Source organism: Acinonyx jubatus, chromosome B3 (assembly GCF_027475565.1).
Source record: "Acinonyx jubatus isolate Ajub_Pintada_27869175 chromosome B3, VMU_Ajub_asm_v1.0, whole genome shotgun sequence".
Lineage (NCBI taxonomy): Eukaryota > Metazoa > Chordata > Mammalia > Carnivora > Felidae > Acinonyx > Acinonyx jubatus.
In genome coordinates this window covers 142,051,408-142,075,805 of record NC_069386.1, presented here as the reverse complement: position 1 = coordinate 142,075,805, position 24,398 = coordinate 142,051,408, and the positions used below count along the sequence as shown (strand labels likewise).

The following is a 24,398-nucleotide window of genomic DNA, read 5'->3' as shown; positions in this document are numbered from 1 at the left end:
GGTGGGTTTGTGGGGGATGGGATGGTAGAGGGCGGGGGGGGGTGGTGGGTGGACAGACTGTGGGCAGTAAACTGGACGAGGGACGTGGGGGGGGGGGGCGTTACGGGTGGGGCAGATGGCACCTTGCCGGTTACGGCTGACGGCGAGGGGAGGAGTGGCGGGTGGCCCCTGGGTCCAGGGTGAGCTGATGAGGGCAGGCGGTGGGCGTGGCTATAGAGGTGGAGGACCGGGAACAACCAGAGGGAGCCCCGAGTCCGCTCTGGGCGGTGCCGGCCCTGCCGGGAGCCGCCGGCCCCCAGCCCAGCCTGGGATGAGGAGGGGGTCTCCCCGGCCCCCGGACTTTCGCCTTGTCTGCCTGTTGGGCTGATAGGTCGCTCCGTCCCGGGGGGGGGGTGGGGGTGGGGGGGGGAAGCCTTCGCCGGGAACAAAGGGGTGTTTGGGGTCGTATCTGTTCTGCCCCTTGTCTTGCTTCTGCCGGGAGGCAGTTCTGTTGACTAGGCCTTCTTGAGGCTCCAGCAGAGTGTCTGGCTCTGCCCGCCTCACCTCCTCCCACCACCCTACCTGTGGCTCTCAAGGCAGAGAGCTTGGAGGCGCTCTCCCCCCAAGCTGGGGGCTCCTTTCTCCCAGCTGAGAAAGTGAACTGCTTTGAGGGCAAGGCCCAAGAGAGGCTCTAGAGGGTGGGGTGGTTGGGCCTTGGGGACCCGGAACTTTCTGACCTCCTTGGGCAGGCCACGTCCAGAGACATTGTTCTGTCTGAAGAGGGCGGCAAGACTCCCTGGCAATCAGAGAAACTTCCTGGAAGAGGTGGCATTAAAGCAGAGACAAGCAGGATGAGGTCACAGCTGTAGCCACAGTGTGGAGGTGGGACTGGAGGTGGCAGAACAGGACGAGTTGGGGCAGGTGGGCCGTGAGACCCTGAAGGGGGCATCCTTGCCGGTGGCTGACGTGGGTCCAGATATCAGAGGGTGACCTGGATAGGAGCCCATGCTGAGGCAGGAGACAGGCACCAGCCCTGCCTGGCCCAGCGTTGCCAGGAGTCCCTGCCACCTCGGGAGTGCAGACACGATACGAGGAGCGGCTGAACCCTGGCACAGGTGCCCTGTGTTCACAGAAGGCCCCAAGCTGCACGCACAGGTGCCCTGGGTACGCCGGTACACATGTGGGCACAGACTTCGGTCAGGAGCTCTGTGGGAAGTAGCAGAAGGACAAAGTCCGAAAGTGAGTTTCTGCCAGTAATCAGGAAATGCCATGAAGCGGCTGCTTCAGGCAAGGTTGGATCCAGGGGCTCTCCAAGCTCTCAGTCTCTGTGTCTGTCTGCGGGTCTCAGTCTCACTCTGTTTTGGCTTGGCTGCCCTGGCTGTTGGTTTCCCTCTATGCACAACCTTCCCGTGGCAGGAAAGGTGGCCCCCAGGACAGCTGGACCCCACACCTCTCTGACTATGCCGCTGGGCATGGCTTAGTGAGGTCTCTGATTGGTTCCTGTTTCCAACTGTGCCCCAATCACATGGTGCAGGGTTGCTGTGCTCCAACTGGCCATCTCAGCCCCCACCTAGTGTGAGGGCATTGTGAGTGACAGCCCTGCTCCCCCGCCCCAGGGTGGGGGGACAGATCCCCTGTGGTCCCCACCCAGACTTGCAGAACCTTGGGGATCACCCCTTTCCACTGTCCTGCCCCCCTACCTTCTCTACAGCTCTGTGGGGTGGATCAGCCCAAGGACAGTCCCCAGCTCCTTCCCCCTCACCTTTGTCCCTGATTTGCTGTGTGACCTCAAGTAGGCTCCTGCACATCTCTGGGCCTTTGTGTCCCTCTGGAGGGACTGAGGCTCCAGCGTGCCTGGTTCTCTTCCTGCGCAGGGAGAGGAGTGGGGGGGGGGGCGGCGGTGGGAGGATGAACAGCAGCCCCTCTTGGCAGGGCTCCTCCTGTCCCTCCGGTCTCCACATGAAGTCACCTCTGCGGACAGGCCGTCTCCTCCCCACTGCAGCATCCTCCGCGAAGAGCCCCGGGGGCCCATGTAGTACCGTGGGAGCACAGGAGCTGCTCCTGGGAGGAAGGGATGGCCCACGCTCCTCCCAGGGCCGGCTGGTCACCCCCGGGCCCTGCAGTCCTGCACAGACCCCTGCCAGACTCTGGTCTTGGAGGACCCCTCACCCTCGACCCTGGCGAACTCCAGATTTCTCTCGGCCTTCCGTTTGCGCACACACTCGGTGCCAGGCCTGTCGCAGGGGCTGGGGCGCGGCCTTCCCGGATCTGCCGCTGGCGGGGGGGGGAGGCAGGGGTGCATGAAGGACATGCCGCAGCGATCTGAGCAGGGCTCTGAGCAGCCAGAGCGTCGGGGACAATGAGGGGGCAGGCCTCCGTGAGAAGGTGTGTGACCCTCCACCCCCCCAGCTGCCTGCGAGGGCCCAACAGGCTAAGGTCACCACAGGGTGTGCCTCCTGCCAGGCTGGTGGCCACCACTGGCTCAGACCACACGTCCCCCCCACCACAAGAGTGCTTTCACAGACTCCCTCGCATGCTCTCCCCGCCAGGGTGCTGGCCTCTGGTCCTCAGACCCGGCTGCCAGCCCAGCCCCCTCAGTGCCCTAGGGGGCCTCTGAGCTCTGCTTTCCTCCAAGGCCAGCCCTGAGGTCCAGGGGTCCACTGGGGAGCAAGGCAGGGGCTCGTAGGCTTGGGGACATTCAAAGCTGCCCCTGCGCCTCTAACTCCTTATCCAGCCCCCGAAGAACATGCCGGATGCCTCCGGGCAGCCCCGCGGCACTTACAGGTCCCAGCCGGCCCTCCACGGTGCCCTTGGACCTCCTCCGCGGACTTCCGTTCTCCCAGTGGCGGTGGTGTTTTTCACGGATCTCTTTGGTTCAGGATTTAGCTTCTGCAGCTGTCCGTTTTCAGGAAACTGGAAACACTCGCTCTTCACGACAAGCAAGCGCATCTCCAGGCCTTCGCCCGTCCCGGTTCCGGTACTGTCCCTCGGATCAGTGGGCAGGTCCAAGCACCAAGGTGAACCTCAGTCACAGAAGACCAGCAAAGTGCAGGGAGGGCTCCGGGGACGGGCCCCTCTCCAGACCTCGATCTTCTCACTAAAGACAGATCCTCAGAGAACGCAGGCGCACGGTGGACTCCGGCATCTTTGCAGGTTTGGTCCTCGGCTCCTGTGGGATTTCACTGCCTCTGCGAGCAGGTCGATACCAACAGTGGCAGAGCCGGCAGCGCGGGGAGGCCTGCACACGTTCCTGCACCCTGGCTTGGCACGAGTTCCTAGCTGGCCCTGCAGAGGTCTTGGTTGGAGGGGTTCAGAACAGAGCGGCCCCACCCCGGCCCCCTGAGCCGAGGGAGGCAGCCCCCGGGTCACCAGGAACCGCCCGGTCCCTCCTCTCCTGGACCAAGCCTCCCAGGTCGCTGGGCGAGCGGGGCTGTCCCCAGTGCTGACTCAAGGACTAAAGCCAAGGCCGTGGGATGGTCTGACGTGCTCCTACACTGTCAGTCCTGGCTGAGGTCTGGGTTCAGGTGGGGGAGCTGCTCCGAGCACCCCATTTCTCATCACACCCGCCCTCTGTTGCTGGACAGCGGCGCAGATCTGCGGCCGCCTCTGCCCAGTGTCCCCACTGGCGCCTCCGGCCCAGGTGCAACCAGCAGGGGGTGCTCTTCTCCTGCGGTTTATTGCCCATTTCCCTTCCTGTAGGACTCCAAAAGTTTCCAAAAGGCTGAAAGCCAAGGATCCAGTTCTGAAATCCCAGCTGAGCCGCCCCCTCCGAAGGAGCTGGGAAACCCCAAGCACACATGGCCTTGCAGCTGCTGCTTTATGCCTCGGGCATCCCAGCCCACAGAGCTGTCCACACCGTGTCCCCGGGCCGGAAGGTGGGTCAGGGCTGTCCTCGGGGCTCCCACGGTGCCGCTCAGCGTCCCTGCTGTGGTTGCGACCCTGGTGGGAGCCCAAGGCTGAGCACCAGAGACACGGATGGGGCGCAAGCCCTTCACCACAGGGTGGGGTGAACTGGGACCCTCCAGGCGGAGGGAGGCGATGCAGGAACCTACATTAGGAAGGGCCGGGGGGGGGGGGGGAGGGCCCTGGACTCCCCACTGTGTGTGTCACCCTGGCTCTGAAGGCATGGGGTGAGGAGGACTCTCCCCCCAAGTTGAGGGACAGCAGGAACAGTGTGGCCAGAGAGCCTGTGTGGGACCCTGGATGGGGCCACCTTCTTGCTGCCCACAGTGCTAGTGGCCCAGGGGGGTGCAGTGGTGACATGTGGGGGAGCAGGCCAGTGGGGGAGGGGCTGGGCGGTTCCCAGGGTCTTTGCACTGGTGCCGGAAAGCAGCTTCCACACGGATAATTTGGGGGTGCCCACACGGGCTTCCTGCCCCTGGGCCTGATCCATAGGACCACCTAGAGAAATGCGGAGCTGGGAGGAGGTCCTTCTGGCCCTCCAACCCCAACACTCCTATGAGCAGCTGCTAGAACTTGTCGCCTGGAGCCCCTACAAGCACCTGCGAAGGTCAGCGCTGGTACAGTTTTGTTTTTTGGTTTTTGTTTTCTTCCAAGCGTGGAGCCCAGCGCAGGGCTTGAACTCACGACCCTGAGATCAAGACTTGCACTGAGATCAAGAATCAGATGCTTAACCAGCTGAGCCACCCAGGTGTCCCTGGTACAGCTTTTTAATAACCACATTCTAGAAAGGAGAGATGCTGTCCTTCCGTGACAGATGAGGAAACTGAGGCTCCAAGAGCACAAAGTCCCACAGCCGATGAAGTGGTGGACCCGGGGCCAGGGGACACCAGGTCTGGGGCCCCTCCACCATTCCAGATGCCGGGGCACCGGCCTGGCAGGAGAGTGAGGGCCACCTCCCCTGCTCTGGACCAGGCCACAGACTTGAGAGAGAGGCTGCCGGGCGCCCCACCCTCCGGGACTCGCCGAGGTCAGAGCCACTGCCTCACAGGGGAGGCCAGGAAGCCACGGGCAGGAATGGCTCCACAGTCTGCAGGGTCTAGTGCAAACCAAGCATACGAGACCCCTTCTGCACACGTTAAGAACTTGAAGATGGTGACGGCAGAGGACTGAGCCAAGTGTGGGCCCTTCTGAGTGTGGGGCTGGGTGAGCACACGGGTCACTGCCAAGGCCACTTCTGAGAGAAGAGCCTGGGAGGCCCCACGGAGGCGGGGGGGGGGGGGAGGGCCCCCACACCCCAAGCCCAGGGCGCTGCCTGTGGAGACGGCGGAAAGAGAAACCAGGACTCCTTAGTCAGATTTATTTTCCTCTAATCAGACAGTTGAGCATTTCCAAGTTTTGCATTCTACACTCTTACAAACTTTAGTTATTAGCATCAGAAACACAAAAACATCGCAAGACCTCAAAACACAAATAAATACCAAATAAAACCACACACAATATACAGTAAACAAAAATATAAAACATAATAATGCTATCAGAAAACCAGACATGTTGTTAATTCACATGAACAACATGATTATTGCTGAGCAATAACTTATACTGTCTTTTTGTTGTTTTTTTTTCTTAGAAGAGCAGAAAAACAGGACGTGAATCACTGGTCACAATCACTTGGAGTGTCAAGATGGGGCCTCACAGCGAGCGGTTACTACAGACGGCAATTTTTAAAACAGGCGGGTTAAAATACAGAGTCAAATGAGAGATTGGCCTTCTTTGGTCTTTGTTTTTGGGTAACAGAACTGAACGAAGAGGTGCGCCGTCAGGGAGATTGCGGCTCTAACAACGTCACACAATTGTCTACACGGGTTCACACACTTCTGTGATCACAGATACTATTCTATAGGTAATTCTTGTAGAAATCCTTGGAAATAATGCCGGCGTTTGTGTTTACCAATTAAGTCAGTTTGCTGTTGAAGGTTATCTTACTTGTCTAATGGGGGACTGAGTTATAAAAACCAATCACCACTAACGGCAGGAGTGGCACAGCCATCCTGGACTTGACCCTCTTCCAATGCGACAGTTCGCGAGACTCAAGATGCAGCAGCGGAAATGAAAGGCAAGCACTGCTCGGCGCCACCAGGGCCTCCCCACACCAGACCGGCCACCTCCGCGCATGTGGGCCACCGGAGGCCAGGGGGCAGCACCCCTGGGGCCCCCCACCCCCCGCTGGCCCCGGCTCCCCGGTGACGGCCTGCCCCGCCCGGGCAGACAGTACCGACGACCAGGTCACCTGCCGACACCGGAGCCACACACGGCCCTCACCCGACTTCGGCCCCAGTGGACACAATTCTGTTTTGGAGAAAATAAAGCTGTCGGGATTTGCAAATGGAAGACAGAACCATGGTCTCGGGCTGACAGGCAGATTTGGGTGACAGACCCCTCATTCACCTCCCACACGCTCACAAAAGGAAGGGGCTCCCCCCGGCTCTCCTCCGCACTCTGAGAAAGGTCTGGACCAGAAGGAAGAAAACGGTATTGAACAGCTCTGCTGACCCAGAGAAGAGGGACTCCCTTTGGAGGGCTGAGGTCTGGGCACGAGGTCCCAGGAGGAGTGCGGCTCCTGACCGGCCCCGTGAACACTGGCGGAGAGGCCGGGAGCCAGACACGTCCGTGATGGGCACAGAAGGACAGTGTCCCCCCTCCTTCACGCACAGAGTAGGGAGGTGGTGTGCACCCCCCAGGATGTGAGTTGGGGGTGGGTGGGTTCTGCCACTCTGCCCACCTCCCTTGGGCAGACAAAGAAATGACCCACCACGGGAACCTGCCATGTTTAAGGGTCTGTCCAGACACCCCGTCCCCTGCTGGCTGCCGGATGCCAGGCCTGCCACCGGTGGCCACGACACTGCCTGATGACAGCTGCAGGCCTCACCTGGGACATGTGGCCCCAGCGTGGGTGGCCAAGGACCCCGCCTCACCAAGGTAGGCCGCAGTGGTACAGGGGAAGCCTCGGGGGCATCGGCTCTGCCAGACAGCCCCCTGGAATCTGGGCAGCATCTGAAGGGCCTGGTGGGGGTGGCCGCCACGGAGGACAGGCTTCCTGTACTCCACGGCCTTCTGGGGTCACAAGGCAAGGAAAAACTGGATCGGGCAGGAAAAGAAAGGCGCATCTGGGCCGAGAGCTCCCTTGCTCTACCTGCTGCCTCGCAAAGGCTGCTCCGGGGGGAGGCTGTGAATTGGGGCCACAATAGTGGCCCCCACGAGGCCTTCCCTGTCCACCTGCACAGCGACCCACCCTCAGGGGGTCAGCGCCACCCTCTTGTAGGACAGGTCTTAGAAGAACAATTTGCGAGCATTCCTGTTTCCTCTGTGTTACCTGTGAACCTAGGACACTGAAAAACCGAACTTCTAGAAGAGGCCCAGGTGAGGGGACTCCAGCCTCCCCGGGGCCGGTCTAATCCCCAAGAGCCAAATGCCACTCGGCCACTCAAAGACTCCCAGCCTCTTGGGACAGGCCCCTCACTCACGCCCACCACGCCGTGTGCTCCCCAGCAGGTGCCCACCCATCACTGACAAGCCCAGCCCCAGGCCGCCAGCCCCCCAGCAGCCTCCATGGTCCGCGCAGGAGCGAGCGGCACACGTCCAGAGAACCACACGAGGCAAGCAGAGACAGTGAGTTGTCTTCATTTCCGGCACGAGGCTGACAGGGAAGCCGACTGGCTTGATTCACACACAAGACTTGGTGGTGGTTTTTCTAAAGCACTGGAACAGTTTTATCCCATGGGGAGATCTGTCACTTTTAGGAAACAGGAAAAGTGCACCCAATACATGCCGCGTAGGACACTGTTCTCTTGTTGCTGGGACCCTGGGAAGCCGGGAGGGTTGGCCGCTCGGGGACCACAGCCGGAGGCCGGCGCCGGGCGGCGAGCACCAAACCGGGGCACCGAGGAGTCAGGATGGAAGCAATGCCAGGTGCGTCCATCCGGGCAGGTCCTCGCACTCAGGTCCTTCGGGAGGCCGCTTTCCGGACAAGTGCGCGAGAGGGAAGATGTGCACCAAACGGTGGCCAAAAGGCACACGACCCACCCCCCCGCTGTCGCCAATTATTTTCAAGCCACAAGATGAGGCTTCTGCACATCCTCACCCCAGGGGATGGCGCCAGCTCCTGATGCCACGTCTTATGGGCTCCTCGGGAGGAGGCCCAAAGGGCCCGTCATCTCCCACTAGGAGCGTGTGTGGGAGGGGCGACTGGGAAAGCGCCCCCCCCCCCCACCAAGGGACAGATGCTTCCAGAAGTGATTCCAGGTAGCCCACCCCCAGAAGAATTTCAACCAGGAGAGGCAAAGAACTGTTGTTGTTGTTGTTGTTTTACCAGACCAAGAGGTTGCTTTTATCTCAAATTTGTTAATATTGTCCACACTCTTAGTGATGGGGGAGGACGCAGGCATGCCACAGGCATGTCCCCGCTGGTAACCCCTGGCCTCAGGAAAGCCACCTGAGGCCAGGCAGGAGGGGCTGCCAGGCGTCCTGTCTCCCCTGGGTCTCCGGGGTAGAACCAGGGCAAGGTCTGGAGGAGGTCGGGAACACCTTTGAGGGACAGCGGTCCCGCAGCACCCACGGGTAGTCCTTCCTCTCTGCACGGGGACTCACGACTCCTTCTGGACAGGACGGAGGATGCGGACTGGCCCTCAAAGCAACGGGGGTGGGGGCAGGGTGGAGAAAGTAAAGGAGATGAATACGACGAGCATTTAACTGCTAACGGGCGTGGCAGGTGCTTGGAACCGATGAGGTCACTTACGGAAGGGGACGGCGTGCGCTAGGAGGGCACTTCCAGCAGGCACTGGGGCGGAGGCACGCCCAGGGCAGATGGCAGCACCAGAGACACGGCGGGCCACCGGGCACCAGCCCGACCGTCCCCGCGTGAGCACGGGGGAGCCCAGAGGCAGGCAGTCTGAGGTGCGCGGCCCAGATGCGGTGGTTCACACACACTGGTTTAGCCCAAGGAGCACCCGTCACGTGTAGCACCCATCAGTGGTAAGAGCACCCAGAAGCGCGGCGCACAGCGGGGGGCGCAGGGAGGCAGGGCTCCGGCTTCTAGTCACAGTTGGACCATTGAAAGAAAGTAAACAGTGAGTGAGCTGAGAAGATGCCGTCTGGGCAGGCGCAGGCTGGGACGGTCCCCGGGCCACCCTTCCCGAGGGAGCGGTGGTTCCAGGACCCTGTCCGTCAGCCTGGGCAGGCCCCCCCGAGAGCGGCGGTCTCTGGAATGCTCAGAGGGTTCTGCTTCGTGGCGGGTGGGCGCCCACGGCCCAGGTGGGGACACGGAGAGGCACGGTGGCTGCCCCGCTCCTGCCCTGGGGGTGGGACCGCGCCCGTGCTGGGACCAGGCGGCTCGCTTTGGGGGCCCAGAGACTTGGAATCTGTGATGACTGAGCAGTGGAGGCTCCAGAAGCGGAAGCTGAGCCTGGCTTCCTCAGCAGGCACGGGGCTGTCTGAGGGCCCTTGCAGAGGCAGGGGTCTAGTGGTTGAGAGGAACGCCGGGTCAAACTATCACCTTCTAGAGTTACAGTGAACACAAAGCCAGGGTCGAGAAGCAGCATGTCACATCTAAGGCACATAGACAGTATGCCACCACCTCTATGCAAAGATGTCGCCTTTGGAGATCGTTAACAGAATGCAGCAATGTGACAGGATGAAGAAAAACACACCTGCTGTGGCCTCCTTCAGCACGAGCCACCTGCCCACCCCCGGACCCTGGACGCCGAAGGCCAGAGTTGTCAGCAACAGAGAGCGTGTCTGAATACGTGGGGCAGAATTTTAAAAGCCTACAGGATTTTGTTTAGAACTCCAAAGTTCAACAAATGCCCTATTTTAGGGTGAAAACAATTATAAATCTGAAAATGATGCACAGCATCCATGAGCAGTTTCCCTTTCGTAATAATTTTGAAGTAGTGTCATTAACTACGACAGAGATTGAAGGTTACATTTCTAACGAGAAATACAGCAGGTTGAGTATGCTCTTTCCTATCACAAGTGATAACCAGCGTTTGATAGTTTACATTTTCTGCCAAGAAATATCAGTCTATCAACGTTTTAAAACAAAATGTCTGCAGTAACAATTATCTTAGAACTTCAAATTAAAAAATGATTCTGAATTCAGACTTCCAAAAAAGACCTAGGTGTACTTCAGGGTCTTCTGACAAACAAATTATTAAAACAGAGACCAGATGAGGCCTTAAAAATAGACAGTATACTATATTTGAAACAAGATTGCACTCTTGAATTTTAGAATATATAAGAATTGCATTATTATTTCATAAATTCTTCTTTTACTTAACATGCTGACATGTCCAGCTGTCCCCAGGTGTGTGTGTGTGCGTGTGCGTGTGTTTTTTTTTTGGTGTTCAAGTTTAAGGAAGAAAAAATCATGGTTCTTTTGTTTAGCATATATGTTTTCCACCTTAATTAACTAGATCTTTAAAAATGAAATGAAAACCTTCTCTGACAGCAGTATCTATCACGTTGGAGGATAAATAATTCTTCAGAGTGGAGCTGCTAGTCTATTAGAAAACATGTCGGGTGTGTCCTCACACGCGGCTCCTCCCGCCGGCCCGCGGCCACCTTCTGCTGCTTCCTCCGTTCCACAAGGTCCTTTTCTGAGCGCGAGGACCTCGGTGGAGACAGCCGGTTCAAACCCCCCAGAGGAGTTGCCTTCTGCTCAACCCACCTCCCCAGTGACTTGTCAGGGGTCAGGCAGATCCGAAGTATCCACTATGACTTTAATAAAAATGGTATCATCTTTAATATATGTCCCGTTTTCTAGCACAGTTTGGGCCACAAACACCGGGCAGCCGGAGGCGATATTCATCTCCCCGGTGGGTTTCTTGAAGCTGCTGCTGTTGGGGTCCGGCTTGAACGCGTCTCCCAGGTGACGCCGAGAGGACCCCTGATCCATCAGCATGAGTGTCACTTTCTGCTTGAACGGCCAAGGAAGCAGAGCATCGTATTCTCCACGCATGATGACAAAAAACAGCGACAGATGCGTCCCCTTGCCCATGCCATCCCCGTTCAGGTAGACCCTGGCACACATCTTATAGCCAAAATAGCCCGTGTAGAAAGGCTGGCTGTAAAGGGACAGGGTCTTCCCCATGACGGCTTCCTGCTTCCGCCGCTTGTAATCTCGGATCTTCCAGATCAGCACGCCATTGTAGCTGGCGGTCTCCAGAACCTGGAAGCGCAGATCCATGTCGGCCAGGCGGATGTCGTGGACGCTCAGCATCTGGTCGTGCCGGCTCAGCTGGGACTCCAGCAAGCCTGCCGCGGGTGAGGACAGATGGGGTGAAGGAGGCCTGTGAGTGTCAGGAAGGCTCGGGAGCCCCGTTCCCGCCAGCACCGGCACTAAATGAAATGGCTTTGGGGGCGAGGACCGGCACCTTCACGTGTCCTGAAACACAGGCCTCAGGCCCCTGCCTTGCTGGCCCCCAACACCCACGGCCACAGCCTGCTGAGATGCAACACCGGGGGTCACGGGGCCTTGTGCGTCACAGGGCACATCGCTGCGGCGCCTTCCCTCCGGCAAGGCACCCTCAGGGCCCCGTGGGGGCAGGGACAGGCCACCCTCTTGCTCAAGTCCCCCTGACTTCCAGCCTGATGCTTGGAGTCACCTGTACCGAGTGGCCTCTCCCCATGTCACTCCCGGTCCTCCGCTTAACCCAGGGGGTTTTGGGGGCAAGCATCACCACAATCTCAGTCCCTCTGCACCAGTAACCCCGGTCACGCAAACATTCAGAATATTCACTCAGTCCCCAAAGCAGCTTCTAGATCTCAGAAACGCACTGGCTGAGCGCGCCACCAAGTCTCCTGGCTCACCCGCTGGTCACTTCTGTCCCCTGGGCCTTACAGCACAGCTGGGAACCCCCCACCATAGCAAGGTGTCCACCCCACACCCACTCTCTACCGCGCTGGCATCACACAGAGGGGGCGTGTCTACGCAGGACACATTTCTTTCACGAAGGCCTCTCTGGCTGGAGGGCATCGCACCTCTGCATGAGTAGCATCTCACTGGAAATCACTGCTCAAAGATGGCGCGTGCCTAACGCACCACCTGCACCAGCTCAAGCCCCCAGACCTGGCCGGGCTCCCAGCGGTGGACTGGGACGCCTGCCGCCCCCTGGACCCATCCCACCCCCCTGCTCCTGCCCCGCTGCCCTCACCTGTGTTCCGAGCCGCCTGCCCGGCGCTTTTGTCCACACTCTCCAGCTCGGTCACTCGGTTCTGGAGGGATTCCACGCTGCTCTTCATGCTGTCCGCTTCTTCCCAGTTCTGCCGGAACGGGCGGATCTCTTTGTCAAGCTCTTTCAATTTCTCCGCCTGGCTGTCTATTACCCGCTTCCAAATCAAGGGCATCAGAAGGCAAAATGCAGTTAGAACTCTCTGAAGACGCTATGCCACCGCCATCGGACACCGGCTGGTTAGGAAGAGCGGCCAGCCCAGAGCTGCGCGGATGAGCCCTGTGCCAGCTCTCACACGGGCACCTCACCTGTCACCCACACCCGTCTCAGGGGACACAAGTGCCGTGGATCCCCGTCCCAGAGTTGGGGACCGAGGCACAGGGGCCCCACACCACTCTGTTGTAGGGTCTCAAGTTCAGGACATTGGAGGCTGTGGGAAGGTCTCCGTTTCCTAAAGGGCCAAGCCACGTGCAGGGGCCAATGTGAGTCTCCTCGGAGGCTGCCTGGCGCAGGGCAGGAGGGGCCGCCCTGTCTCCGTGGCTACAGACAGTGCCCTAGAACCCTGCCTGGGTCCCGAGAGGGGGCTGCCGGCACCCCGGCACCTGCTCCAGAAACCTGGCGTCCGCACGGGGCTGGCAACAGGAAGAACCCTGAGGGCAGGTCTTCAGACCCTGGCTGAAACGGAGAGGCCAATCCCTAGGAGGGGGCTGCCCCCCACCCCCCACACCGGGCTCACTGTGGCCCCTGGGCACAGAAACACTACTGACAGACACGTGGCTGTTGACACAGAGGCTGCATTTTATGCTACCTTAAATCATTCAGAAAGCCTTTTTTTTTTTTTTCCCCCAGAAACACATAGACATTTTAACAGTAAGCAGTGGGATGAGACCTGCCAGCTACGGCAACCCAGCCTGTTTTCCAGGACTGGCACAGCCACCTGCTGGATGAAGGGTTTTCCCTTCCGAAAAGGATCTGCGTTGTTTTGAAATGAAGCTGGGGAAGGCTGGGGGGTTTGGCCCCCTGTGTGGAGCCGCAGGCCGCACAGGGGAGAGCCCCGGGCCTGCCGAGTTCACTTCTCCTTTCGGAAGCCTATTTTTAAACATTGAGTTTCAGCACCTTTGCTGGCTGTTAATAACCACCAGGGAGCAAACATGGTAGGTCTGGTTACTTTTTGGGGGTAGAAGGTACGGTATTATTCTTCCTCTTCTTTCCAAGAAAACCCGGTATTAGCCAACTTTTAAAAAGCGAAGATGATTTCTATAAAAAACACCCCTTCCCACACTGATGTCACTTATTTCTGTATGTGTGTCTGGAAGCCTATTTACTTATTTATTTTTTAAAGTGTATTTATTTTGAGAGAGAGCAGGAGAGGGGCAGAGAGAGGGGGAGACAAAGAATCCCAAGCAGGCTTCATGCCATCAGTGTGGAGCCCCAAGCTGGGCTTGAACTAACAAATCACGAGATCACGACCTGAGCCAAAATCAGAAGTTGAACGCCTAACTGACTGAGCCACCCAGGGGCCTCTGGAGGCACATTTAAAACGAAGTCTGTTTTCTGGGGACAAGACTCCAACATCAGGACGCCCGAACCCATAATGTATTTCTGATGAGAATCTGCAGTGGCTGTCACGCCCTGTACCCACGGAGAGTGTAAGCTCGGCTAACATGGGTCCTAGAGAGTTTAAGAGGGGAGCTCATGAAAACCTACGCAATCGACGGTGGTCCTGAGGGATGCCATTGCGTAACCTGGTGGACACGGGTGGACATGAGCAGCGGAGTGGCTTGGGATGAGCAACACATCACCTCTCCGCCTCGTGGCCCCGAGGTAGAAAGGGGGTGACGCCGCGGTGCCTCCTTCCCAAGGCGGAGGATGTGCACGTGGTGAGGTCAGGAACGAAACTGCAGTGTGAAATGAGGGCTGCCGTAGGGGCACGGCCCGGACTAGAGCTCAGGGACACAGAGTTGGCTGGCGAGGGCGGGAGAGAACACGTGCACACACAGGCACGCACACCCACACGCACACGTACGTGCGCACACGCAGGGCTCTACCGAATCACTTGAAAGGAGCTCCACACACACAGCAAGGGAACATGTGTTTTTAAACAGGCCCCTCCTCTGCATAAATGGCATGGTGTCGCTCGTCTAAACCAAAGTCTAGAGTGCAGCCATGTGATTTCACTCTCGAGGAGTGGTCTACACAGCCGCTGCCACGTTTCTGTAAGAACAAATCCTGAACGTGAGTGAGAACAAGAGTCTGGGAGCGAGAGACGGCACAGGTTGCAGGCTTGTAAACAAATCCTAACCGAGAGAGCTGCTGTCAGAGCATCAATTCATCAGTGTCAGGCACTGTGCACTTGAGGGCTTAAGCCACTGTCTCTCTTCCTGTCACTTGCACCATGGGGGTCACTGGGACCTACGCACCAAACACTGTGCGAACAGGATGGTGCGGGTGGCACTTGGGGGCCAGGCGGGCAGTGTGCCACACGGCTTTGCTCCTGCCCCCTGGGCTCATCTAGTATCTGCCAACAACAGGCCAGGGATTCAGCTGACCTCTAGGTGGCCTTTTTTCGTTAAGAAAAACAGGTTCTTTGGGGCTCCTGGGTGGCTCAGTCAGTTGCGCGTCTGACTTCGGCTCAGGTCATGATCTCACAGCTCGTGAGTTCGAGCCCCGTGTCGGGCTTTGTGCTGACAGCTCGGAGCCTGGAGCCCGCTTCACATTCTGTGTCTCCCTCTCTCTGCCCCTAACCCATTCACATTCTGTCTCTCTCTCAAAAACAAATAAATAAACATTAAAAAAATCTTTTTAAAGAAAAACAGGTTCTTTAAAAAGTAAAATATTGGGGCGCCTGGGTGGCACAGTCGGTTAAGCGTCTGACTTCAGCCAGGTCACGATCTTGCGGTCCATGAGTTCGAGCCCCGCGTCAGGCTCTGGGCTGATGGCTCGGAGCCTGGAGCCTGCTTCCGATTCTGTGTCTCCCTCTCTCTCTGCCCCTCCCCTGTTCATGCTCTGTCTCTCTCTGTCCCAAAAATAAATTAAAAAAACAAAACAACAAAAAAAAAAACCGTTAAAAAGTAAAATATTAAGAAATTGCCTTTCCTGGGTCAGCAAAAGCAAACACACTCTTAAATTCCACTCCTTTTAACCAACATCCTGTATATATCTGCGGCCCTCAGGAACTCTGCACTCCATGTGTCCCACCGTATTTGGGGTTTTAGGTCTAATGGAGAATCAGACAAGGAAGGAGAGGACACAGAGACTAACATGTCTGTCATCACCGTGGTGGTCCAATGCATAGGGCTGGGGGAGCACTGAGGAGAACAGGGGCAGGGGAAGGGAAGGGTTCTGATGTGAGGAAGGAAATGACGAGAGGTGCACCTGGGAGCCAGGCTCCGGATGAAGAGGTGGAGAAGGCTCTGGAAGGGCTGGAGGGAAGGGCCCCTGGGCCGAACATGCTTCACAGAGAGTCAAGGCCTCCAGGGCTCCAGCCAGAGGCCTTCCACCCACGGTCACGGAAGACTGCCAGCCCCACCGTGAAGCAAAGGTGAGCTTCCGCCTTCCAAAGCATTGCCTGGCTAGACGCAGAAGCCACTGGGGGAAATGCTGGACCATCCCAAGGACGTTTCAGTCCTCGGTGACTTGTCCCTGGCACTTAATGAGATTAGGCATTTCGAGCCCAGTGTGATCTGAATCCCTTCCTCTCAATATAGTCTATTTTCCTCCATGCTTCTTCCTCCATGGAGAGTGCCCGCCTACTTAGGACCAGTGGGGGCACTACCCGCATGACCGCTCGGCCCCCACTGCTCTGCACTCCGGCAACCTGGTTCCCCCCTTTCTTTCGAACCTAGGTCTCAGCCGTTTATGAAATCACAAAAGTGTTAAAATATAAATCACACACGGAAGAATGACTAAATTCTACGAAAAAGTAAATTAAATTCAAACTTTTCACGTTGGAAGGGGGGAAATGGAGAGGATGCATGTGATAACATCGGAGGGTTCAGACAAGTGTCCCCGTGACCCCTCTGGGTACATCCTAATTTTATCTGGTCGTAAAAGATGACGTATAAATGACCCCACTACTTATTCACTCTTTCTTCTGTCGGTGATATTTTTAACAGGTGATTTTCTAGCATAACGTGAACTTCCGTGTCCTTTCCATGCCCCTCTATGCGCCCCAGGGAGCCACCATGCTGCTGGCAGCCAGGACGCGAGTGGGGCCATGTAGGTGAGTGTGGCCTCTGGACATTCTGAATATTTCCATGGGCACTCTGCAAAATGCCAGGGACCGCCAGCAGGAGGCTTGCTGGTGTTTTACGTGACGTACTTTTTTGGCTTGATTCAATACCAATGACTTCTAATACAACCTATTACTTCAAAACACTGTGTTTTTCCTCAACTCTGGACAACCGCAACGTTTTAACACAAACGAAATTCATGTAATAAATCTCTCTGCAACTTAAGCCACTGTGACTAACCTCTGCTGTTAAAGTGGGAGGAAAGCCATCCTCAAAGATGCTGTGACCCTGAGCTACTAGAAATATTTCACCTTCCAGTTAAGAGGGAAACACACCTAAGTAAAAACACTGAAAAGCCATTTTGGAAATGTAAGGGTATGTGTGTGTGTGATGCGCGTGGGGATTAGTCTAACAAATGTACACTGCGAGTAAGCTGACGTACAGAGAAGATCTACAAAATGATACGCTAACCGGGGCCCGTGTTGAGAACAGAAGGGAGGAGCAACATTCTAATCAGGCCTCTTTACACGATCACCCGTTTCTGGCGAAGGCTGACATGTCTGTTCTGAGGTACGCATGGATCGCTATCGTCAAACAGTGTGGGGAGAGTGTGTGTGCCTCTAGAAGATTCGTAACAAAACAGATTGGCTTTGCTTCACCTTAGGAAGTGAAACTTCACGCAAAACTGCTCAGGAACAATATGAAATCTTAAATAAGATAATTTTTTAAAACACGGGCTTGAAGTCTTACTTCACCAGCAGTGACTCAAAGGCACAGAAGAGAGGCCTGGGGCTTGTTGTCCAGGGAAAAGGGGGGGGGGCGGGGAGAAAGAGTGGCCTGTGCCTTTCTCAAGGCTTAAGCAAGAGAATCAGGTGGTCTATCTGACAAAAGTCAGGGCCTTTGCTCAAACGTCTCACTGACAAAGTCCTGAAGAACAGACACGCTCCTCTACCCTGTGGATCCAGCCACAGATGTAAGCTTCTTACCTGTAAATGAAGTATTTTGGATTCATTATTTCGAAGCATTTCCTTTTGTCTCTCAATTTCAATTTCAAAGCTACATATCTGATTGTGCAGACTTTGTATGCTCTTGTTTTTTTCTACACTTTCATTCTGTAGCAAGGAAACCTGAAGAAGAAATTCGTCAATTAAGCAAACAAAACATGGTTTTATAAATTTGTAACAATTGTGATAATAGTTGCTCACATTTTTGCAATATAGGCCTTCTACCAGCCCAATGTAAGGAGTTCCAGAAAAAAAAAAAAAATCCCTTCATACGGAAATGGAGGTCCTGGTAACTTAATAGGAAATCCTACACAGGGTGTTTCTCAGACTCACTCCCGGTAATTAAATAAGGCGAGGTCCAGCAGCCGACTGAATTTCAGAATGAATGGGACACTCTAAAGTTTTTACTGAAAATGAATAAATCTTTCACCAGACAGGCTTTCAAACTCTGACCAGGAAACACAGTAGGAAACATATCCTTACATCTCGCCCCACTTGTACAAACGTTCGTGTGTGTGTGTGTGTGTCCCTAAGAAACAGGTATTACAAAACCATACTTGCCCTAACCCATGTTCCCTGATACTTTCTCTTTTATTCTATTTTACTTTAAAAAGTGCCAGTTGCCATCCACTAAATTGTCTCACTTCCACCCACGGGCCATACCCACACTCTGAAAAGCTCTCCCAGCATAATGGGAAAGCACAGTGGGAATAAAAAGCTATATGCATGCTTCAGGTAACCCTTAGGGCCAACTCCTAGCCCTCCAACAGAGACATGAGGCTTCAGGGGACAGGTGCCCTGCCTGTCGCCCAAGATGACCTTCCACAAAGCTCAATGTATTCACCTGCAAGGCCACGTCAGCCCAAGGAAGGGCCTGCTGGGGGGCGGGGAGCAGTTCCAAGCCCGCCTTTGATCTTTTCAAAATCTTTCTGGAAACTAATTAGCTCCCAAGAACCAATTTACACTGGTCTTAAAAGCCCCCAGGTGAGGACTCCGAGGCCAACTCCCATAGGGCTGCCTTCTCACAAGACTGCTCCCTGAGGCACTCTGGCCTTCGGAAAGGCCCCTCTACCGACAGATGTGTCTGGGCACAGCTGCTGCCCCCGAAGACAGAGAGCCCCATGGTGGGCACTGGGACAGCTCCATTCGTTGTGCTCCCAATACGGACAACACCTGAGGTGACGGCCCAAGGGCATGTCAGGACAAACCCGGGTGTGATAAAGCACAGATTCCTGGTGTCCCTGTGAAAGCAGGCACCTTTCTATATGCAATCTGCTCAGGCAAGCAGCACCTCTGGGCATAATCAGTCTGTTTTGTTTTATTTTATTAATTTTTTAATGTTTATTTTTGCGACAGAGCGTGAGTGGGGGAGGGACAGAGAGAGAGGGAGACACAGAACGTGAAGCAGGCTCAAGGCTCTGAGCTGTCAGCTCAGAGCCCAACATAGGGCTCGAACCCACGGACTGCAAGACAGTGACCTGAGCCAGAATCAGACCCTTAACCAACGGAACCACCCATGCACCCCAGTCTGTTTTATTTTATTTATTTAAAAAAAAAATGTTTTTAATGTTTATTTATTATTGAAAGACAGAGAGTCAGAGCATGAGGAGGGGAGGGACAGAGGGAGAGGGAGCCACAGGATCCGAAGCAGGCTCCAGGCTCTGAGCTGTCAGCACAGAGCCCGACATGGGGCTCGAACTCACAGACTGCGAAATCATGACCTGAGCCAAAGTCGGATGCTTAACTGACTGAGCCACCCGGGCGCCCCTTAGTCTGTTTTGTTTTAGAACAATGTGTATTTACTTGTTCAAAACTTGCAATGTCTCATGGGAAAAAATAACACTTCACTTCCCTAGGATGTTAGCACAAACAGACTTTCCTCTCTAAACCACGGTGTCTCATGCCCTTGGGCCCCTATAAGTGAGGCAGACTGGCCACGTGCAACATCCCACAGGCAGGTCTTGCCTTTTCCAAAGTTACGATTCACTCACTCCCATCTCTCAAGGTAGACACAATTCCCAGACTCTATTCTCACAACCAAAAAAGAAATACCCTGCACGCAAGCTAACTTTTTTTTTTTTGGAAGAGAGAGTATGTGTGCACACACATGCAGACACGCACGCATGCACGGGGGGGGGGGGGGGGGGAGGGGCAGAGAGAGGAGAGTGAGAATCTTAAGCAGGTTCCACCTAGTTCAAAGCCTGACTCAGGGCTCAATCTCACAAACCGTGAGATCATGATCTGAGCTGAAATCAAGGGTCGGATGCTTAACCGACTGAGCCACCCAGGCATCCACATGTCAACGTTTTTGATCAAAAATCTCAGGAGGGGCCTGGGTGGCTCAGTCGGTTAAGCATCCGACTTCAGCTCAGGTCATGATCTCGCGGTTCATGACTTCAAGCCTTGTGTCGGGCTCTGTGCTGACAGCTCAGAGCCTGGAGCCTGCTTCGGATTCTGTGTCTCCCCCTTCCTGCCCCTCCCCCACTCGTGCTGTCTCTCTCTCTCTCTCTCAAAAATAAACATCAAAAAAAAATTTTTTTTTAAATCTCGGTAATATCTCCAAAATCAATGGCAATTTTCTTTTCTGCAGCAAATCAAGCTACCAGAGGATGAACAGAAACATCTCACATTACTGAACATACATCATGCCACATTAAACTCTTAATTTCTTGATTTAGGGAGCTTTCTAATTTAAATTTTCTTTGTTTCTTTGTTTTACTCAAAGAATCCAATTCCTAGGCACCTGCGGATCCCTGCTCTCACAGGAAAATCTACCTGGCAGGTGCATTTCCAAGAAGCAGAGCATACCATCCACGCGGCAGATGAAAACGAGTCCTGTGACCTTCCCCGAGAACCCCTTCACCGAGAGCAACATCTATCCCCGCCTATTTTGGTGGAGTACTCCACATTTCCTTTAGACTTAAGCTTTTGTCATATAGAAGATGGGTGTTTTTCGCCTGAGTGGCTGAATCGGTTAAGCGTCCCGACTCTTGATTTCAGCTCTGGTCACGATCTCACAGTTGGTGAGTTCGAGCCCCAAGCTGGGCTCTCTGCTGTCAGCTCAGAGCCAGCTTCACATCCTCTGTCTTCCTCTCTCTGCCCCTCCCCCGCTCTCTTTCTTGTGCTCACATGCTCTCTGTCTCTCTTAAAAATAAACATTTTTAAAAAAATGAGAAACAGAGTATCAATGAGACACAGAGTCCTGACATCTATGCCTGTAATTTTTAAAAGGCAGAAACAGAGCACATTTTTTAAACAGAAGGGGAAAAAAAGACTTACCAATAAACCATCACTCACTCAGAGCAACTGCTATATGTTCACGAGGAAGCCATCAACAACTCCTCTAACACAACTTTCATTTCACCGTTAAATGAGACCCTTCTTCCCGCCACACGTGTGCGTGTGTACATGTGACATGCCCACCTTTCTAACGCTTCTCATCCTCAGCATCAGCATTTATACCAAAAAAATACTTTATGTCAGAGTTAATAAAAATGTTTTGATTTAAAATATTAGACTCTATCAAATACATTTATATTTTAAGTTTGTTGAATTTAGGGGCACCTGGGTGGCTCAGTCGGTTAAGCGTCCGACTCTTGGTTTTGGTTCAGGTCACGATCTCACGATTTTGTGAGTTCGAGCCCAGTGTCGGGCTCCGTGCTGACAGTGCGGAGCCTGCTTGGGATTCTCTCTCTCCCTCTCTCTCTGCCCCTCCCTGACTCACGCTGTCTCTGTCTCTCTCAAAATCAATAAACTTAAAAAAATTGGTTAAATTTAACACAGGAAGCAAGGTATTCAAATCTCTACAGATCTTCAGAAAATAAACAGGCTGCTCTAATTCACCTTAGTGTCCTCCTACTACAAATTCTCAGTAAATGCTTCTGGAATACTGACATAAGTTTTTATTGTTGTAGAGAAGCCACAATGAGAGCTCCTATAACAACTTCTTCTCTACTGATTCTTGGAAGTTTTCACCTTTTCCTGATGAAAAGAGGGCCTGGCCCAGCTGAATGCCACGGAGTAAACTCCCCTGGGGAGACGTATCACAAGGGGAAGGTGTGAGGAGTTCCCAGCCCCACAACTGAGGCCTCTGGAAAAGACGCCCCGCTGGACAAGGGCTCCCTGCTCCAAACTTCCATAAAGTGATAGCTCCTACACTAGGATTAGGAAAATGGCTTTTCCTAGCTGTCTTTCCTAGGAAAGACAGAGAAAGCTGAAGCATTTAGCGCTGGTCACCTTCCAGATTGGGGGTTGACAAACTTTTTCACTAAAAAAACCAGAGAGTAAATATTTTGGGCTGTGAGGTCTGTACAGTTTCTGTCTCAGATGCTAAACTCTGCCATTACAGTGGGTACGCAGCACGGACCACAGGCAAATGAATGAGCATGGCTGTGTTCCAATCAAACTTTATTTATAAAAAGATGAGGTTGATGGCGAGAGAAAGGAAGGTTTGGAAGTTTGATAATCCCTGTTCTAGGTCAATGCTAAGGTAACCACAATGTGATTAAACACAAACAAACAAAAAGGCACCGCATGCTTGCTCGGCAATTAACAAACAAAGAACAAACCAACCCAAACGCCTTCATCGTTTGTAAGCTCCGGGTCATGTGAAATGTACTTTTTTTTTTTTTTTTTACATTCTCCTGATACTGTTTCTTTTATCCAAAACCATTAATAACTATAAAAAATATTTTCTTCTTTAAATGATTTGAAGAGATTATTAAAAGCCAGCAAAAGCTAGAAACAGTGTGGCGTACCTTTTTCTCCAGAGAATTACTCCACTCTTTCAGTAAGTTGACGTGCTGCACCGCGGAGCTGGCCTCATGGGCCTTAATCTGCTGGTTTGTCCCCTGCGAGAACAAAGATGCAGCGCATCAAGCCGATGTTCCCCTCCCTCACAGAGTGCAGCAAGACTAACACACGACCTAAAACCAGCTCTAAACAGGAAAAAGGGAGCCTTCTCCACAGAAAGCTTTCCAAGGGCCATGCTCGGGGTGGGGGGAAGAGCAGGTGCCCTGCAATTAATTCTACAACAACCTCAAGTTCATGACCTTTGCTCCCCAAGCTTCTTACCAAGCACCTGCTCACCTGTGTGTCATACTTGTAATATCAAGAAATTAAATCTTAGACCTATCATTTTCGTTTTTTTAAGTTTCTTCATTAAAAATGCACACTGAAAATGCTTAGACACCTGTGGTTACAGCTAGCTACCGCTACAGCAATCTAGTGGGCACGCGACCAAAGCGGGATTCTAAATAATTTACTAAAATATTAACTTAGTAGTGAAATACACCGTATTAGAAATGTACTGTTCCTTGCTATTCTAAGTATATTTGGAAAGTTACATACAAAACATAAACAATCTACAGAGTACATAAGATGGAGACCATTTCAGAGCAGTAATAGTAAGCACGTGAAATAGTACTTCATATATTTAAGGAAATAATTGGTATGAAAATATAATTTGTTTTGATACTGGAAAATTAAGAAGCCACAGAAAGCATTTTAATGATCTCTAAAACATATACTCTGTACATAGAATATTCATATATATATGTTGATATAAGTATCGCTATATATAAACATATATATATACATACACAGAATGAATGGTACTACATACGACATAACAGTGGTGAGGGCCCTGTCTCGTTAAGAAACTGAGACAAAGGGGAAGCTACGGTCATTCTTACTCTTATCTTCTAAGAAAATACTGAGACGCCAATATCTCTGTACTGAGTTCGTAATAACTGTTATCGCTAACATACAAAATTAAATATGAAATACTTTAATTGTAATGTATACTGCCCTCTGATAGTTTTAAGATATACGTTTAAATGAAACTCAGTTCAAATTCACTAGCCATCTCAGACGTGTTAAAAACAAAACACGACAAAAACAAAAACCCCAGAAACAGGTTTCTCGCAGCACAGCGTGGCAGTGACGGAGACGCCCTCTCCACGCGGCTGTGCTGGGAGGTGTGGCATAGATAATATGACACGCGTCTACGGACACACGAGAGCGGTCCTCGCGACTGTGTGCTGATGCGCACACCGCTCAAACCGTGTCTGGGCTGTATCCACCTATACCAGGTTCTGTGACACTCTCTCTAGAACCACCCCCGCCCCAACGGTCAGTTCTACGTGTCCCGCTTCCCAGCTGGTTTTAGGGGTGGCTGTTCTCCTCACGTCCTGACCTCCTTCTCAGCACAGGCGTCCCCCTGAAATCTCAGAACGCCACCGGCATGGGGAGCGAGCACCCGCGGCTGCTGCGTGCGGCCTCTGTCACCCACGCAGCAGGGCGACCCCGCCCCTGCAAACACTGCAAGTGCAGAACCTGCACCAGAAGACGCTAACATAGTAACTTTCTCCCAGGGCAGAACGTCAGTGACGGGGAAGGATAGATGTTGGATACTGACCTGAAACACGCAGCCATAGCGCTTAAAACTACAGGTGCTGGGGGCATTGACGCACTCTGACAAGTGCGCACTCAACTGCAACGGGAAAGAGGCGTGAGTTGTGGCACAGGCGCTCGTACGAAAACGTTCAAACACAGTAAGGGCACAGAGAGCATCTGGTCTGCACTGTCACCAAGGGGGGTCGTCCGCCACGGGCGAGCATACGTCCTCTGCCTCCTAGACTCACCCGCAGTAAGTGCACACTGCTGCCACGTGCATACACATACATACGCCAGAATACAGAAATACAGTTACTGTAACATTTCTCAAACTTGCAGTTTCTCTAGAACAAATCGTTCCAAATGTGACATGCCGTCTGTAGCGCCAGAATTTAAAAAAGAAAGGGAAAAAACGTGAACTGAAATGAACATTTAAAGACTATAAACAAAAATCGCATGAAACACAAAAAAAGAGAAAGCATTCAGGATGTAACTGGGTCACACACCTAATATACGGTACACAGAGAGAACTGTATTTTCAGAGCAAGCTTACACGATGTACCATTACTCTCAATACTCAAGATAACGAGATGAGTTTTTCTTCTTCTGAAAAGACTTTTTTTCCCTCTGAGTGGCCATAAATTCATGTAGCTTCTCAC

The 24,398-nt window shown here is 53.6% G+C and overlaps 1 protein-coding gene and 1 long non-coding RNA gene across 14 annotated transcripts in view; one reads left to right on the top strand and one right to left on the bottom strand.

Annotated features, from left to right (window-relative positions):
• Positions 1-1,864: 1,864 nt before the first annotated feature.
• Positions 1,865-5,648, top strand: LOC113601472 (uncharacterized). 7 transcript variants are annotated; one of them, XR_008299735.1, is made up of 5 exons: positions 1,865-2,996; positions 3,133-3,491; positions 3,679-4,489; positions 4,668-5,085; positions 5,510-5,640. It is a non-coding gene; the product is annotated as an uncharacterized LOC113601472 (long non-coding RNA). The 7 variants fall into 7 exon arrangements; XR_008299731.1 differs by having other exon boundaries at positions 3,133-3,854; positions 4,375-4,489; XR_008299734.1 differs by lacking the exon at positions 4,668-5,085 and having other exon boundaries at positions 3,133-3,854; positions 4,375-4,489; positions 5,510-5,648.
• TRAF3 (TNF receptor associated factor 3) overlaps positions 5,226-24,398 on the bottom strand; it is a 118,594-nt gene continuing 99,421 nt past the window's right edge. For 6 of the 7 annotated variants that reach the window (XM_053224966.1, XM_053224965.1, XM_053224969.1 and 3 more), the window contains 5 exons: positions 23,762-23,836; positions 22,101-22,193; positions 17,326-17,466; positions 12,090-12,264; positions 5,226-11,190 (listed from right to left, as the gene is read on the bottom strand). In XM_053224966.1, the coding sequence (XP_053080941.1) occupies positions 10,619-11,190; positions 12,090-12,264; positions 17,326-17,466; positions 22,101-22,193; positions 23,762-23,836 (1,056 nt within the window). In that variant the 3' untranslated portion in view covers positions 5,226-10,618. The remainder of the gene's footprint in view (positions 11,191-12,089; positions 12,265-17,325; positions 17,467-22,100; positions 22,194-23,761; positions 23,837-24,398) is intronic. The other variant, XM_053224970.1, reaches the window with a different exon arrangement.